Raw genomic sequence first — 16,778 nt, forward strand, 5'->3', positions numbered from 1 at the left:
AATGAATAAATAAATATATAAATAAATAAATATATAAAGGGTAATGAATGTAATATTGCCCAAAAAGTATTTCTTATTCAAAAATACTATAAGAATTGTGAATGTAATTGCTAAGGAACCGGAATTGTTAAGAGGAATTGGAATCTGAACCAGAATTGTTAAACTCCTCACGATTTCAGTATAGCTAAAGCCACAACAGCCATGAGCTATGAGGACACAATCCCTGTTTCAACCAATTTCGAGCATCCCTTTAGCTAAGACAGGTGTTTTCCAGCTTTGTTTTCCATCAGTGTGAAAGCTGAGATGTATATACACATTCATAGTAATACATACAGAAGTTCATATACTGTAAATGTGAATGAGTGTGCCACCAAATAACCCTAGGCGTTGCATTTCGAAGATATATAATATCAAATAGCCACAGAGCAGCACAGCCCAGCACCATTAGGCTAGCCTCCACATTAATGTGCTTCGGACGTTGAATCTGTTCCTGTGTGTAAATTATGGTGGTTGGTAATATGATATACATTCATTAGGAAGGGGACTGCAGAAAAAATGAAATAAGGCCCAGGTCACATGTGGAATGTTAAGGCAATGGCGTCTGCACGTTTACAAGGAAGCCAGGCCTGTAAAAACATGATAAATTTATTCCTGTGCTTGTTCATTTGCAATTTTATCATCTCCTAATGTTCTATTAGAGCAGTAATACCAGCGGGGTCACCATCGTCACTCATGCTGAAAAGCAGCAGAGTGATGATATCATACTTCCTGCTCTGCTCCCATGATCCCATGGACTGCTGGTCTTGTGCAGGTTCTGATTTTATTAGCTCAACTGAGGTCCCTCACAATGAGGGCTGGGTTGTCACAAACTCATTTATATATATACAGTGGGGTTCAAAAGTCCAGAGTCCATTTGTGAAAATGCTTCTATTTTGCATTTTTCAAATTTGATAGTTAACATATTTTTATAAATTACCAATTATGTTATCAGCATAACAATATGAGTGAAGAGTTAAACGGAAAAAGTTACAAGAACGTCAGAATGTCTCAGTGTTTGGTATTCCCCCCTTTTGCTTTAATGACAGCATGCACCCAAGCTGGCAGGGACAACACAAGTTTTTGGAAACTAGATGATCCATGTTATCCCAGCATGATTTGAAAATGATCTAAAGAGCATTGAAACTGACCTTTTGAGTTAACAAGTTACAAAATTGCTTATTTGATTAATCACCAAGAAAACGAAAGGAATCTTAAATATTTCGAATTCATTTTATTTTAGACGTTTTCTATAGTTGATTTTATTATTATTATTTATTTATTTTATCCATAAACATTTTTAATGTTTTTACATATTTAAATTTGATTTTGAATCAGATTTTCAATGTGGACTTTTGATAAGCACTACATAGCCTATTCTCAGTCTTTAGTGTGTCAGAATTGGTTTGCATATGTCCCAAAAATATAGAAAACAGACACTTTAATACATTTAACATGTACTTGCAATTTGTAAATATACAAAGTATTAGAATGGAACTGCACACAATCCAAGTGGGCTGTACATATAATCTGTGAAAGCTAACCATATAGACTCATATGCCTCTATCTGTCTGCAATAACTGTAAACTGTTGGATCAAAGTGACCACACCTGTGTGTAATGTCATGCTGCTTATACCCACCAAGGCTGCAATCCATTATGATGAATGAGGGCTCTCATATATTGGGCAGTGTAAACACAGTAAAGGGGTTTGGATAGGGGTGTTATAATGCAAGACATTATGACATATCTACATGGTGTTCTTCAGAAATAAAGAAACTATTGCTGGTTCAGTCAAAGTTTGGGCAATATGTAAAGTTTATCACACAGAAGACTTGTTAATTAACTTTGCATGAGGAACACAGTGTAATTTATGAAAGCATGCATTGACTGAATCTGACCATCGTATTGGCCAAAGATGAGTGAAGTAGAGCAGAATGTCCATTTCATGTGTATGAACACAACTGATGCTCGGTTCTTTGACTTTTGCAGATTTGAGTTTGCTCGCTCAGTCGCTCTAGCAAACATATTGCTTAACTCAATAACTTATCTTCCATGCTTATAAATGAAAAATCAAATATTCTTAGTTTCCCTCCCCCAACATCTTCCTCCTTCCCCATGTCTTCCATCTATCAATATCTGCCCATCATAAATATCAGTCACTGTGCTCTTTTACTAATTTGGCTTCATTGCATAATTCATATTCTCTCTGGGCCTCAAAGGTTACTCTCTGAAAGTCAATAATAACCTATCTGTCCATGTCTCCGCAGTAAGAATGCAGCCACCGAACTTTAGCAAATAAATTAAGCACTAAGCACTAGTTCCTACTCAATGACCCAAGTACTTTTAGGCAAGTTTCAGTGGAGTATCTTGATAAACACGTGTGCTGGTCCAGTTTAAGAAACAGAACACTATTCAGATGGCATATGGATTCCCCACAGCAATGGATAAAGAGCATACTGCTCTGTTACCCAGAGGTAAGAGCCTTTTCCTGGAAGCATAGACTGAATTGTGGACCCTTTGGAGGAAGCCAAAGGGAGATCAGGTGGATGTGAAGTGACAGGGAAAATGTGAGAAACAAACACTGACAGAGGAGATGGAGAGAGACCAAACAAGGCCGCAGTCTGGATGTGCTGAACACAGGCCAGGTGCATTGAGAGATGCCATTTCCTCTGCCTCTGGAGCTCACTGCACAATTAGGAACTTTTGCTTCAAATAATCCCCTTGGACAGAATATAAATATGTCTTTCTTTATATTTTTGGCCGCTCAGTTGATTAACTTTTGTAAGATAATAAAACAAAACATTTATTTTGCTCAAGATTAGCAAATTCACACTCAGGTCATGCAAGATATGTGGGTTTGACGTCAAATATCATAATTATCACTGAACCAGCACACATACAAAAAGCTTCTATCTGTCAGAGACATGGTCTGGTAGGCAGTGAAATGTGCTTTGACATTTTGCAAAATTGTTTTGTTTGAAGGAACAAAATCTAAAATATAAATAGTATATGAAATATGTACCATATAGTCACTGTCCAATGAAAAACATGTATCTCCACTTTAGGCAATTTCGACTTTTTAACACAGACGGGATATGCCGAATGACCTCTTCCTGCTGTTTGACTTGTGCACTGAAATAACCAATGAAAAGATGTTTAATCAGGCTATCTGTTTAACAAATACCTCCATTGGCCTTGAGAAGTGTCCATCAAAACCGCATATGTCCCGCCCTTATGTTTTGAAGAGCGTCAGCTAATTTACCTCATCTGTCCAGCTGAAGTGTAGTGAAGAGATTGCCTACATCAAGCTGGCTCTGTGATTTCCCTGACAACCAAAGCCATTCATGCACTCACAACGTCAGGTGGCTTTAAAAAGTAGACTATATCAGCCATATATGGCTGCCAGGTTTCCATCTTTGCAAAACTGTGAGTGAAAGCTAATTCTGAATTTATGGTTAGACCCGGAAAATGCGTCTCGAAACCGAAATATCCACTCAACAACTGGACAAGAATCCCTAGTCATAAAACTGATTTTGATGTAAAATAGTAATTGAAAGCTCAGATTATATCCAAAAATAAATTCTCTAGCAATCAATAACCTACCAACTGAGTTCTGGGAACACGAACAGTTAGACTCAAGTCTGTAACAGAACATGCGGCATTGGAACCCATGATAAGAATACTGTATATTTCCACGTTCGCTAACAAATATCCATGTAAGTCCAATTAAAGTATCAAACAGTTCACTAACAGATGTGCAATGGTAGAATTCTTTTTATGGTGCTAAAGGTGACTAATTATGGTATTTTCAATTTTTTTTTAGATATCTGCTTTTCATAAGACAATGACAATATACTGTATATGGTCTGCACTTATATGGTGCCTTTTTTAACTTTAGCAGTTTTACAAAGCACTTTACAATGTGTCTTATTCACCCACACACACCAATGACAGCAGAGCTGCCATGCAAGATGCTAGCCTGCCATTGGGAGCAACTTGGGGCTCAGTGTCTTGGCCAAGGACACTTTGGCATGTGGGCTGGGAATCGAACTGCTAACCCTGTGATTAGCGGACAGCCCGCTCTACCACCTGAGCCACAGCCACCCATGCTATATATATATATATATATGCATGCATGTACAGTAGGTGTATGTGTTTGTTGGCAGATAGGTTTTTCCAAGTATTTTTGGGGAACTTACCACAGTTATATGCACATAGGTTGTCTTAATTGCTTCTGTTGCTGGACTCCTTGTTCTACTTCTATTCTATTTGCAAAAGGAATGTTAGAAAATCTAAAATAGATATTTCCTGTTAACACAAAAGCAGAAGGTAAAAAATAACCATCTTGAGACTAAAGATTTTGTGAAACATCTAATGTGCCTAAAACTTTTGCACAGTACTGTATATTAACTTTGGCAGCAACGAAAAACGTTATAAATGAGCTTTGAAGTCATGACTATTTTTTAATTTATATGAGTCTGATAAAAGGGGGATTATCAGATAAAGCAAGTTATATTCGGCTGGTCATGTGATCTCAACATGGCGGCTCCCAAGAGGCGACCTGCTACATGTAAAATAAAACAGCTATTAGGCCACTGATAAGATGGTCAGTGTAAATCATTTTAAACATACTTTCCATAATTTACAGTAGAGGTATTACTCATTTCTTAAGACTAGAGGACAAACTTTAACAAGGCAAAAATTACTGAGTGCACCTTAAAAAGGTGTTATAGATGTGATAATTAAATTTCCCAAAATACAACAGAATAACATCTTGTTGAACCACTGCTGAGTAATATATTTGCTGGGTAACATAGTAGCATGCTTGTTCAAGGACTGAGAGAAACAAGTTAACCTGCCATGTTCCACACTTGGCCCTCACCTGTGATTGAGTCCAGCAGTTTAGAGAAGTGCCGTCAACAAACTGTTATTGCTTCAATAAAGGGGAAAATCAATAGTGCTGAAATGAGTGGCTGGGCGTAGTAGACAATGCTGTTAATATCTCGCTGAGAGAGTAAGAACGAGAGGAGGAGAGACAGGAAAGGGAGGGAAAGAAAGAGAGAAAGACCTAAACCTCAACTACTAGAGGAAAATCAGGGTGAAATCCTTCTGCTAAACCTTGTCTCGACAATCAACCAGACATGTAGAGGTACACGGAGAAATTATTTCTCATTTACTCATCCTTCTTTCCTCTCCTCCCTTTCTAATGCTACCATGGCTGCCTCTTCCCCCTTGTGGTGACTCAATTATTATTGTGCGAGCAGTAATAAAGTGAGGGCTGTGGTGCCTTCGATCGGCTGACCTGTGAGAAGGCAGCTCCGGACAGCTGACTTCACAATGATGGATCACCACATTCATTCTCTCCCTCTCTTCCTCTGTTCCTTTTGTTCTCTGCCTCGCTCTCTCTCTGCCAGCCTGTCACGGCCCAAGACTAAAGCTGTACATGTTGATGCGTTGTCTAATGGTTTGCGCTATTGTTTTCAATGTGACCTACATACTTTGAATATGAACATTAACTAATTGGCCATACAATCATTTGTAATGATACAAAATATTAAATTAGAAAAATGCGAAATAGAAGCATTTTCACTCGTGCATTTTTATCCCTACTATATTTCAGTATCCAAATATAACCAAACCTACATCTACTATAACTGCTTCCTCAGAGACTTTCCCAATAACTGACCCTGAAGCTATCTCATACAGCAAGACAGACTAATAGTATTCCTACCTGTTTATTCAGAACCTCTATCAGTGTGGGGTTGTTCATAACCAATGGAACATTCCACTAGATTCATTAAAAGGGAAGGAATCAGTTAAAAATATGGCTTGCTGTTAGGTGTGCTCTCTGGGGAGTGGGGCCATGAGTGTATTCTGAACTGCCTCCCTTAAGCTGAAAATAGTGGGAAGGATGTGACAAGCAACCCTGACCATGACTCATCTAATGTATTCAGATTCGTCATGAGTCCAGGGAAAAAATAAATATCAAGGGAATCATTTAGAGCTGAAGTAAATAATTCCTGTTCCACTAGTGTCACCTAACAGAATTGCAAATATAATAATCTGCTATTAGTCGATCAAACAGACAGTCCCAACACAAAATCGCAGCACTGATTGAGCCACCATTGATTCAGGCTGTTTGAGATGCTCAAACAATAAGAGCAATGCTTTGATAGCACCACAGAGCCACAGTGTTTACACTCTTTGGGGAAGTCAACCTGCTAATAGCTTACTCTGCGTATTAAGCTGGGATAATTATTTTAACATCAAATAAAGTTAAACACTTCACATTTAACTCTGATGGACAAGCAAGTGACAATGAGCTATTTTAAATGCCCAGCAATTAATGTTTTCATGCATAGACATGAAACCCGATCTCATTATAAGGGGATATTTATGTATCTTTATCAGTGACATCAATGAGCCGGTAATGTAATAGTCCCCATCAATGTTGGGAGGGCGGGCAACAGATATGGCTGCTGGTGATTTTTAAAGGGCCCTTCAGGGACTGGGTCAGTACAGTGCTCCAATACAGTGTATGTGTAACTGGGTTCAGACTGTGGGACTGCAGAGGAAGGCATTCAGACAATGTCTGTGTCATTAGGGACCAAGATCAAATGCTGCTGCCCTCTTTAGCCCCACTGACAGGAGACAGAGTATCTGTTCTCTGCCCACCAGCTGCGGAATGGACACTAACACGAGAAGGATCGTAAAGGATAAGTGAGGGGGAGAGTGAGGGAAGAGAATGAAAGGAAAAACAGAGAAATGAGAGAGGAAGATGAAGGACGGAAATAATTGGTAACCTGTCATTGTTACCTCAAGGATCTATTTATACTTGATCTAACCCATTAAAATTACTTTTGTTTGACAGGGAAATTTAGTCATATTAAATAACTTTTTTTACATATAGATTTTATTACGTGATAAACACACACACACACACACACACACACACACACACACACATAAATTATGTATGTATGTGTGTGTGTGTGATATATATATATATATATATATATATATATATATATATATATATATATATATATATATATACATACATAAGTATATACTTTATATATATGGCAATTAAATTATTTAGCATTTTAACTGTATATTTTCAGAAAAATGCGCAGGTCTTTGTGTCTGTCACAACAGTACATTTTCACTGTGAACGCCAACATGCACAAAAATACAAAGATACATCATGATTTTGCCATATTTTGATTTTGGTGTATTCATGTAAGGAACATTATGCTAAGTTCTGTTTAAAAAATAAATAAAAAAATCTGATGTTAAATAATCTGAAGGCATAAGTTTAAATCACGACAGTCACTTATCTTTTAGTAGAACATTTGTCTTTAATCTTTAATTTATTTACAGATAAAAAGCAGCTAGGGTCAGACTAAAAATACAATGGCTTTTATTTACTCGCCAAAGCCACATTTTACTTGCATTTTCTGCTTGTCCCGTGTTGATTTTGGACCCCTTTTCTAATAAACTAAAAATGTAAGTGTTTTTTCTTTTATTGCAATAATGTTCAACCTGTGATTCGAACCCTCATATGTGTGGGGCACAAGAGATAAGTGGCCCACCTTAACCACTTGGCCACCAACTCTACATTTGCCTGATTCCTCTAGATTGACTTTTGGTTTGATGCCGCATTCATTGACCCCTCATTGTAATTTGGCATGTAGAGGTGTAATGGATTGGTAGGTGGTTCATAGGCCATGAATACTGATGGCCCAGCTCTGATATAGAGGGCTGCTAACAGGCACAAGGTCAGTCCTGGTGGGGGTTGTGTGTGAGCAGGCCCAGCCAGCCATAATTACTCTTTTTTTTTTACACTATTAAGTGGTGCTGCTGGAGCGGGGCTCAGGGATATAGTACACGCACAACAAGATAAAGTAATGTTTATTTATCCCTCCCAAAGGATCCATTTACTTGACCTGTCTCTCCTTAAGAACTGTGCATGGCAAGAGAAATAAACACCCAACTGGGTCCACAACTAAGTTTCTTTCACAGAGCGTACTGAACACAACTGCATAAAATTGCCAACTTGAAAATACAGTATATAATGACTGAACTGAAGGAGTCAGTAATGAATGGTTCAAATAACAAGACTGTGTTTCAGCTAAAGATTAATAGACTACTGACGTAAATGGAAATAGGGACCACCAGTGTGTTTTTGTTAGTTGCTCTATGAAAATAAAAGAAAGAGTGAAATTAAAGAGGAAACAGCAAAATAGTTAATATGTAAGAGGACTGACCTTTGGTAAGCGCTCAGGGTCACCAGGGTGTCTTGGGATGACCTTCTGTAGCCGCTGGAAACCGTAGTCAATAGTAGGCTCATTCAGTGCTGCAGGAGAAAAAGAGAATTCAAGCATGTTACCACAGAGAATTTCAACACCCATCTGTAATTACCATTAGGAAGAAATGTATATAAAACATAGGTGTCATTTCCTTTAGAACTCAATATGCTCTCAAAAATCGCAGAGTAGAAAGCAGCAAAGTTATAAGTAAACTATCAAATATTATGTTTTCTAACAAGCTGCCAAAATGTTCCCACAATGCTTTAACAGTTTGCAACCACAAGGCATCCCTTTATGAATAAAACAACACCTGAGCAGTTTGTATGAATGGATCCTAACTGACTATTTTTACAGCCAGTGCACATGACACAAACCTCATGGAAAGCATTGCAAACTTGAAAGATTCAACTGCAATGCAAAAATGACAGTTTAACAGGCATGTAACTTTTGCTGCATCTTCGTAAGACTAAATACAACCACCACAATTGCTCATTAAACACACACACAATGTACACATGAGAACTGCATTGTACAATTGATATCATGCATCAGCAAAACATTTTCAAAGGTTATCAAGATTTTTGTAACAATGAGCAATGTAGAGATTGGCACAGAAATAATGACGAGCCAGATCTTTTTATCTCCAAAGTACAAGGCACCTATTTTACAATTGCTGTGTCCTTTAACAGAGTGCAAACTCCAAAAACAAATAATGCTGGATTTAAACTCACCTCCTCTGTTTTGTGTATAAACAGCACTAATCTGCAAAACAAATCTATAGACCTCTGTTATGAGCAAATAATTCAATTAAAGTTTTCATTTGTGTAGAGCGGCACCTCCCACTCCTCAGAGGCCTACAGACAGCTTCATGAATCCATGCTGAGGACATAGCAATAAGATAATATTGAAAAAGAAACCCGATCCGTGTGATAGGGCCAAACATCCTGCATGGGTGGACCACATGGTGCTCGGCCCAATGTTTTTCTAGCCTCCCTGGACTGAGAGGGACATTCACACTGAGACAATGGGTCTTTCTCCAGAACCAGCCCACTAAGCTTGTTGTGTGTTTATCTGTTGTGGTGCTCCAGCCCTCTGGGGCACATTCACACAGAGCCCTTCTGTGGGTTCGTTAAGAGAAAGTAAGAGGTATACAAATATATCTGTTAGCTAAGATATTTGATATTTGATATGCAGCATACAATGGCCTCAAAATGTATTTGGACATTCGAGACACACTTTCATAATGAATTTGATAGTAAAATACCACCACATGGCATGAAAGTAGATACTAGATATATAATACTAGATACCAGATACTATGATACTAGACTCTTTCTCAGATTTAACACTTTTCTGAGACATGTTTGCAATTACGTTTAACCAACTAGTGCCAAGGTGATTTATAGAGGATGTATGAAGTCAATTCCCCTCAAGTTCACACAGGTGTCCTAGCAGAGTATCTGCAGATTTAGTTAATCACATTAACTACTGTATGGACATGTTCTGCTAAGTTTGACAACAAGAAAGTGTCCAAATACTTTTTGTAATCATTTTGAACAGTATATCAATAGTTTTATAATTTAAATCCTAACAAACTTCTTTTTGTCAAATGTTTTGCTTTCTTTCAAATAATGCCCCTTGGTCGTGCACAAAAGTTTGCATACCCTTGGAGAATTGGTAATATATGTACCATTTTCAGTGAGCAGGCAAAACACATTTCTTTTATTTCTTATGGGATTCATATTCAACTGTAGGTTATAACAGAATGGCAAAATCATAAAACAAAACATGGCAACAAAGAAAAAAATGAAATGGCCCCTGCAAAAGTCTGCATATCCTTAGTTCTTAATACGGTGTATTGCCCCCTTTAGCATCAATGACAGCGTGCAGTCTTTTGTAATAGTTGTCTATGAAGCCCCAAATTCTTGCAGGTGGTATAGCTGCCCATTCGTCTTGGCAAAATGCCTCCAGGTCATGCAAAGTCTTTGGTCGTCTTGCATGAACCGCACGTTTGAGATCTCCCCAGAGTGGCTTGATGATATTAAGGTCAGGAGACTGTGATGGCCACTCCAGGACCTTCACCTTTTTCTGCTGTAACCACTGGAGGGACAACTTGACCTTGTGCTTAGGGTCATTGTCCTGCTGGAAAGTCCAAGAGCGTCCCATGCGCAGCTTTCGTGCAGAAGAATGCAAATTGTCTGCCAGTATTTTCTGATAACATGCTGCATTCATCTTGCCATAAATTTTCACAAGATTTCCCGTGCCTTTAGAGCTCACACACTCCCAAAACATCAGTGAGCCACCACCATGCTTCATAATGGGGATGGTATTCTTTTCACTATAGGCCTTGTTGACCCCTCTCCAAACATAGCGCATATGGTTGTGACCATAAAGCTCTATTTTGGTCTCGTCACTCCAAATTACAATGTGCCAGAAGCTTTGAGGCGTGTCAAGGTGTTGTCGGGCATATTGTAACAAGGCTTTTTTGTGGCATTGGCGCAGTAAAGGCTTCTTTCTGGCAACTCGACCATGCAGCTCATGTTTGTTCAAGTATCGTTGTATTGTGCTCCTTGAAACAACCACACCGTCTTTTTCCAGAGCAGCCTGTATTCCTCCTGAGGTTACCTGTGGGTTTTTCTTTGTATCACGAACAATTCTTCTGGCAGTTGTGGCTGAAATCTTTCTTGGTCTACCTGACCTTGGCTTGTATCAAGAGATCCCCGAATTTTCAACTTCTTAATAAGTGATTGAACAGTACTGACTGGCATTTTCAAGGCTTTGGATATCTTTTTATATCCTTTTCCATCTTTATAAAGTTCCATTACCTTGTTATGCAGGTCTTTTGACAGTTTCTTTCTGCTCCCCATGGCTCAGTATCTAGCCTGCTCAGTACATCCACATGAGAGCTAACAAACTCATTGACTATTTATACACAGACACTAACTGCAATTTTAAAAGCCACAGGTGTGGTAAATTAACCTTTAATTGCCATTTAAACCTGTATGTGTCACCTTGTGTGTCTGTAACAAGGCCAAACATTCAAGGGTATGTAAACTTTTGATCAGGGCCATTTGGGTGATTTCATATGTTCACTATCCTTAAATAAAAGACTTTTTTTTTTTTGCATGATCAGTCATATTTTCCAAATCAGTGCCAAAATTTCACAATTTCTGCCAGGGTGTGCAAACTTTTGAGCACAACTGTATCTTGTTTTCTAATGCAATGGCATTCATACATTTATAAGTGTGTCTTAAGTGTCAGAATTCTTTTTGGGGCCACTGTATACCACAATATGATATCATGCTATATATCTGGCTCAAAAATTATTTGCACCAAGTGTCATAGTATCTCTCATGCCCTATTTCTCCCTCACCCAAGAGATGATTGCTTGATTCAAAGAAATTGGTCTCTCTTGCATTAACTTAAGTGTTTAATAAAAATGTTGCCATATATGACAGTGAGGTCCATGTCTTTTAACTTCAAGACTTAAAAAGTAATTGGTGCTTGATATTAGCAATATTAGCAAATAGAACGATCTTGTGAATATTACATGAGTTGGACACAGTTGCTGTAGCGGCTGATGAAATATATTCCATATTGAAATGGGTGAAGAGGCCAAGTTCCAACATTAATACTCAAGCACTGTAATAAAAAGAGATTTGTATATCGGGCATTGTAGAACAAAGGCTCTCTGGTCCTAAGAAATAACTCTAATAGTTGTTTACTTTTCACTAGCTTTCTCTATCTCACACACTTATTTTCTCTTCTTCTGTCTTGATGGACTGACCGCTTTTCTTTAGCCTGAAGCTTCAAATCTCGAACACAACAGAGGAGGAGTAAAAAATTGCAATTGAGGACTAAAGTCCTCTGGCCCACAGATAATTGTTCTGTTGAAGCTGGGGGAAAAGCAGAGCTATAACAGCCTCTCTCTTCCGGCCTCCCTTCTGTTTACCCTGTAGGCCGCAGCCTGGATGTTTCCTGAAGGAGTAAGCCCAGCTCCCCTCAGCTCCACAGCTAAGAGGACAGACTGTAGGCAGACTCTCAGTGCAGTGGAGTGGATTCAGATGGCCAAGGGCCCAGACAGAACCAGACCCCTGGAGCTCTGAGCACAAGCTGTGCCCAGCCTGGCCCTCCTCCACAGAGGAACAAGGCAGCTCTGACTGTCGATCAGTGCCTCACAATACAGAGCAGGACAACATCCAGTGGCAGGTGGGATCTATCACTTTAGGAGAACAAGCAAATGTTGATCTAGTAAACTGCACTGAAAAAAATGTGGTTCATTTGGTAACATCTATATAAACTGGTTTGATTCAAGTAAATAAATAACTGAATCAACCTATATAAAGTACTTATACATTTATTTTATGCATACAGTATATATGCATAAAATAAAAAAACTGTTCTCTTCATGCCTAAAGCACCAAGTGAGCAAGAAAATCTCACTGGTGTCCCCTCAAAAAAACAGGTGCATGGAACCCCTGCATTAAGCCTGAATTTGAAGTCTGAAATGTACATGAAATTATAGAAGTTATTTGTAAAAAGGCAAGGTATGCCTGCATCTCAACGTACTCACTAAAATGTCATGTTTACTTTTACAAATAAGCACTAACTTCATTAAAGAGCAGTTGACATTGGCTAATAACTTCTCCGATCTTAACAGCAGTCTTCATGCAGTGAAACACAGTAGGGCTGAATGGCTCCCTGATTGAGTGCCAGCATTAACCTGAACTCTCTCACTTGCCGTGTCAACCTGGATGCACAGTCACTCACTCTGCGCAGTGATTGACTGGCTGTTTACTTAAAGAGCAAGACGAAAAAACAGTTAAAACAATCCTGGGGCATGATGGAGAACAGACCACAGTTATCGGCGAAGGAAAGAACAACAAAAACAGCCGAATGTGACAGAATGATTCAAAGCTACCCCGCGGCTGACAATACATCATATCTAAATAGGCTGCCTGTAATCAGGCCTGTTGGTGGTTTGGAGACAGGGATATGGAAGTGTGGAGCAGGGCAGAGCACAGAAGCGGCCGAGTGGAGCATGAATGGGGGTGGGGGAGGCTGATTTTAGAAATTTGTAATAATGAATGAATAGACGAGGCTCAGTGAAGGACTATGTTGTGCAGTTTCACAAAAGTTCTGACATGGATATAGGCGAGAGTTTAATGAAAGTGAGAGCACTGGAAGTCTAACCCTTAAAATTGACTCAGTGATGTAACCTAATTAACTGAAAACCAGTTCATTTAGATGTTACAACATAAAGCACTTTTTTTTAGGTCACCTGACAAAACTTAATGTATTGTAGCTGTAAGTTCTAGATATCTACGGTGCTATAAAATGTGGTAACCTGTAACTGTTACCTCAGTGAGTTATATTTACCTGATCTAACCCTTAAACTTAGATTTGTTTGTGTTTATACACAACTTAATGTATTCAGGTTGATTCAGTGATGTTAAAAAATATTTTTGACTTAATTAAAACCACTTCATTTAGATCTTTAAAAATTAAAATTTAAATGAACATTTTTTCAGTGCAGCTTCTGTGGCATAAAGACAACATAAAACAAGATTCACAACTTATTTAACTTCCATAATTTTATGCATTTTGAGTGATAGAGAATATTAGCAGGAAAATATGTAGGGTAGGGACTTTATTCTTATCTATCTGGATTTAATTGGATCATGAAACATATTCTAATAAATTATTGGTTAATATTATTTTTCTCCACCCATGTGACCTTGGTTACAACAGCAGAAACATATAAAAACGCAAAAAACCTCTTACTGCACATGTGAAAACACAGCAAGAAGCGAAAAACAAGAAGCCATGCGTCATTTCCATGAACATTCGGAAAAGCAATTGTCCTCGTGTTCCGCCTCCAGACAGCAATACCACGTAAACTCCCCGTCGCCTTTGAAGGAATGCAATGGGAAGGTTGTACAAAGTAACAGCTACCTTTACCAATGCTCTCAAAGTAAATAGCAGACACAACAACACCGCTAAAATGTGGGCTGCCATCTTGATCATTTTGGGTTGGAAGGATCACATGACTGAGTTACATGACAACAAAAACGTCATCGTTTTCAGACATCTCCGTTTTCCCTGTCCACACTACAATGTGAAGACGGCATTTTCAAATGTATCCAATTGGGAGAGCGTTTTCGAAAAGCTCTGTTTTCTCTGGACAAAAACGCTGTCTCAGTGTGGATGGAAGGCCATAATGTAGCGTAAAAGATGCGTTTTCAAACGAAGACGTATTAGTATGGCCTTAGAGGCATAGAATGATATTACATATTGATGAACGACTATAAAAATAGAAATATCTGAAACATGCTCAATAAGACCAGGGACATTCAGTGGCAAGAAAACAGGGTCAATTTTTTATTTGACCCTAAAAGCAGAGCTGGTCTTGAGTAAACACAATTAAGAGTGAATAATGAAGTGGCTTTGGGAGCAAAACTTTGTGAAGGCCCGGATAGGGCAATCTAAAGTATGTTTCTTTCAAGAAGACCCATGTGTTAGCATAATGAGGCATGGGCCTGTAGTGCAGGGGACCTCTGAGGAGGGTGGCGAGCTAATGTGCTGATATAGAGATGAATGGGGCAGATCTCAGGCTAAACTCTGCTCTGCCACATTCTAAGACATCTGCACATGTTTACTCTCCCTCATTGCTATTGATTTTCACATATTGTACAATCCTCTCACCAGCCAACTGGATAATGCACAATTACTGAGAGAGATGGAGTGGGTGAGAGGCTATGTACTGAACAGTTAGCAGTGTAGTGCTACTAATTTTGTGTACCCAGTGCAACCTGCACGCCCACTGAATACAATGATGCAAAAATTTCATGGTGGCGAGTCCATGCAATTCTGGTATGCATCAAAATCCCCGTGACATTGGCCAGTGACAGTATATACATCACCACAAAAACAACCCAAACCACACAGAGAAAAAAAGAAAAAAGAAAAAGACCTCCTGTGCTGGGTCATGGAATGAAATATGTCAGAAAGTTCGAACAAAACATGGTACAAACAGGGAAGTGAAAAAGGGAGTATGTTCCTTTCCGGACCTTTATGTCTTACTTGGTGAGTAACGTTGTTTACCAAACCACACACTGTAGGCATGCATATTTATAGAGGAACACATTTCAACTGTCCCTGCACTTGTTTACTTTTACAATTTCAGATTGAGAAACTTGCGAACTGTGTTTTCCATTTATTTCTGGACTCACAGAATGGTTTCACGGTAGAAATAACAGGTGACACTGGACAGTCAGCCAACATACATGATGGAGCTGGTCTCATGTGAACACGGATTCAATGCAGCTCTCCAATTTCATCTGTGATGGAGAATAAAAAGGTTATGCATGATGTCATGAGCTCTCGGCCTGAAATAAAATCTACAAAATCAATATTGAAAGGAGCTAAATATCTGCTGTATACTATGCCATCTCGTTATATTTAACAAAGCTTCAAATATATTAACAATCCACTACCTCACTCTTTCTCAAGAAGATGGGATCAAAACGAGTAAAATATCAGCAATAAATAAATAAATAAATGAACAACAACCACTGCTTTAAGGATTCCTCGCAATCACACAGATCAATGCTCATTGAAATTTCATGAAGGCAGAGCCAGGTCGCTTCATATTTCACAATAATAACTACAGGCCTGCAGGGGTGAAGAGAGGAGGGGATTGAGCGTGAATGCGTAGAACGAGCAAATACTAAAGACACCACTCTGAATGCTGTCAAAACCAGACAGAGCCCAGTTAAAACAGTAACTCTTAAAATACCTTAAAAATACCACACTTAATATCAACAAAGAAGGCTGAGGGCAGAAGGTAGGTGGCAGTTTTTAAACAGGAGAGAACACAGTCTTTGTGGCTTTCCTGTTTCAGAGAGCAGATGCTAGCTCTTAGCTGCTGGAGGTAAATTGAATCAGCTGACCATACAGACCTGCAGGCCTGAACAGTATCCTTGACTGAGGGAGCAGATTGGTCTTTAGCAGAATCTTTTAACAGGCACTTGTGGGCTTTGTACAGAGATGTTAATGTCAGGGTGGTAATGTTCTGTTCATGTTAGGGAATGGCAGAGTCCGTTTTACACTCTCTTCTCTCTAGCTCTTTTCCCTTGAGCTCTCTTTCATTCAGGTGTGATCTCATATGCTGTGGATAGGAATCGATAGGCTCAGTGGCAGGGTGTTCGATGCCTGCCTGAATTATTGCTTCATTTCTCTCCCTATATAGATGAGGCCTGTTTTTCCCCAGCCCTCCCCATATGGGGATCAATACCTTACAATCTCATTTTTATCAATTTTTCCATAAACTTAGTGGTTGCGTTTATTTGGAAAATCCGACAAGCTAAATAAGGCATCACTTTAAGATATGGAACCTGTGCCCATAAAATGGATGACTTGTTTTTCT

At 38.8% G+C, this 16,778-nt stretch overlaps 1 protein-coding gene across 4 annotated transcripts in view; it reads right to left on the bottom strand.

Annotated features, from left to right (window-relative positions):
• Positions 1 to 16,778, bottom strand: part of LOC127418018 (transcription factor COE1-A) — a 161,420-nt gene that overhangs the window by 15,352 nt on the left and 129,290 nt on the right. For all 4 annotated transcript variants that reach the window (XM_051658330.1, XM_051658329.1, XM_051658327.1 and 1 more), the window contains exon 11: positions 8,309 to 8,397. In XM_051658330.1, the coding sequence (XP_051514290.1) occupies positions 8,309 to 8,397 (89 nt within the window). The remainder of the gene's footprint in view (positions 1 to 8,308; positions 8,398 to 16,778) is intronic.

The sequence above is a fragment of the Myxocyprinus asiaticus genome, chromosome 27 (genome assembly GCF_019703515.2).
Source record: "Myxocyprinus asiaticus isolate MX2 ecotype Aquarium Trade chromosome 27, UBuf_Myxa_2, whole genome shotgun sequence".
NCBI lineage: Eukaryota > Metazoa > Chordata > Actinopteri > Cypriniformes > Catostomidae > Myxocyprinus > Myxocyprinus asiaticus.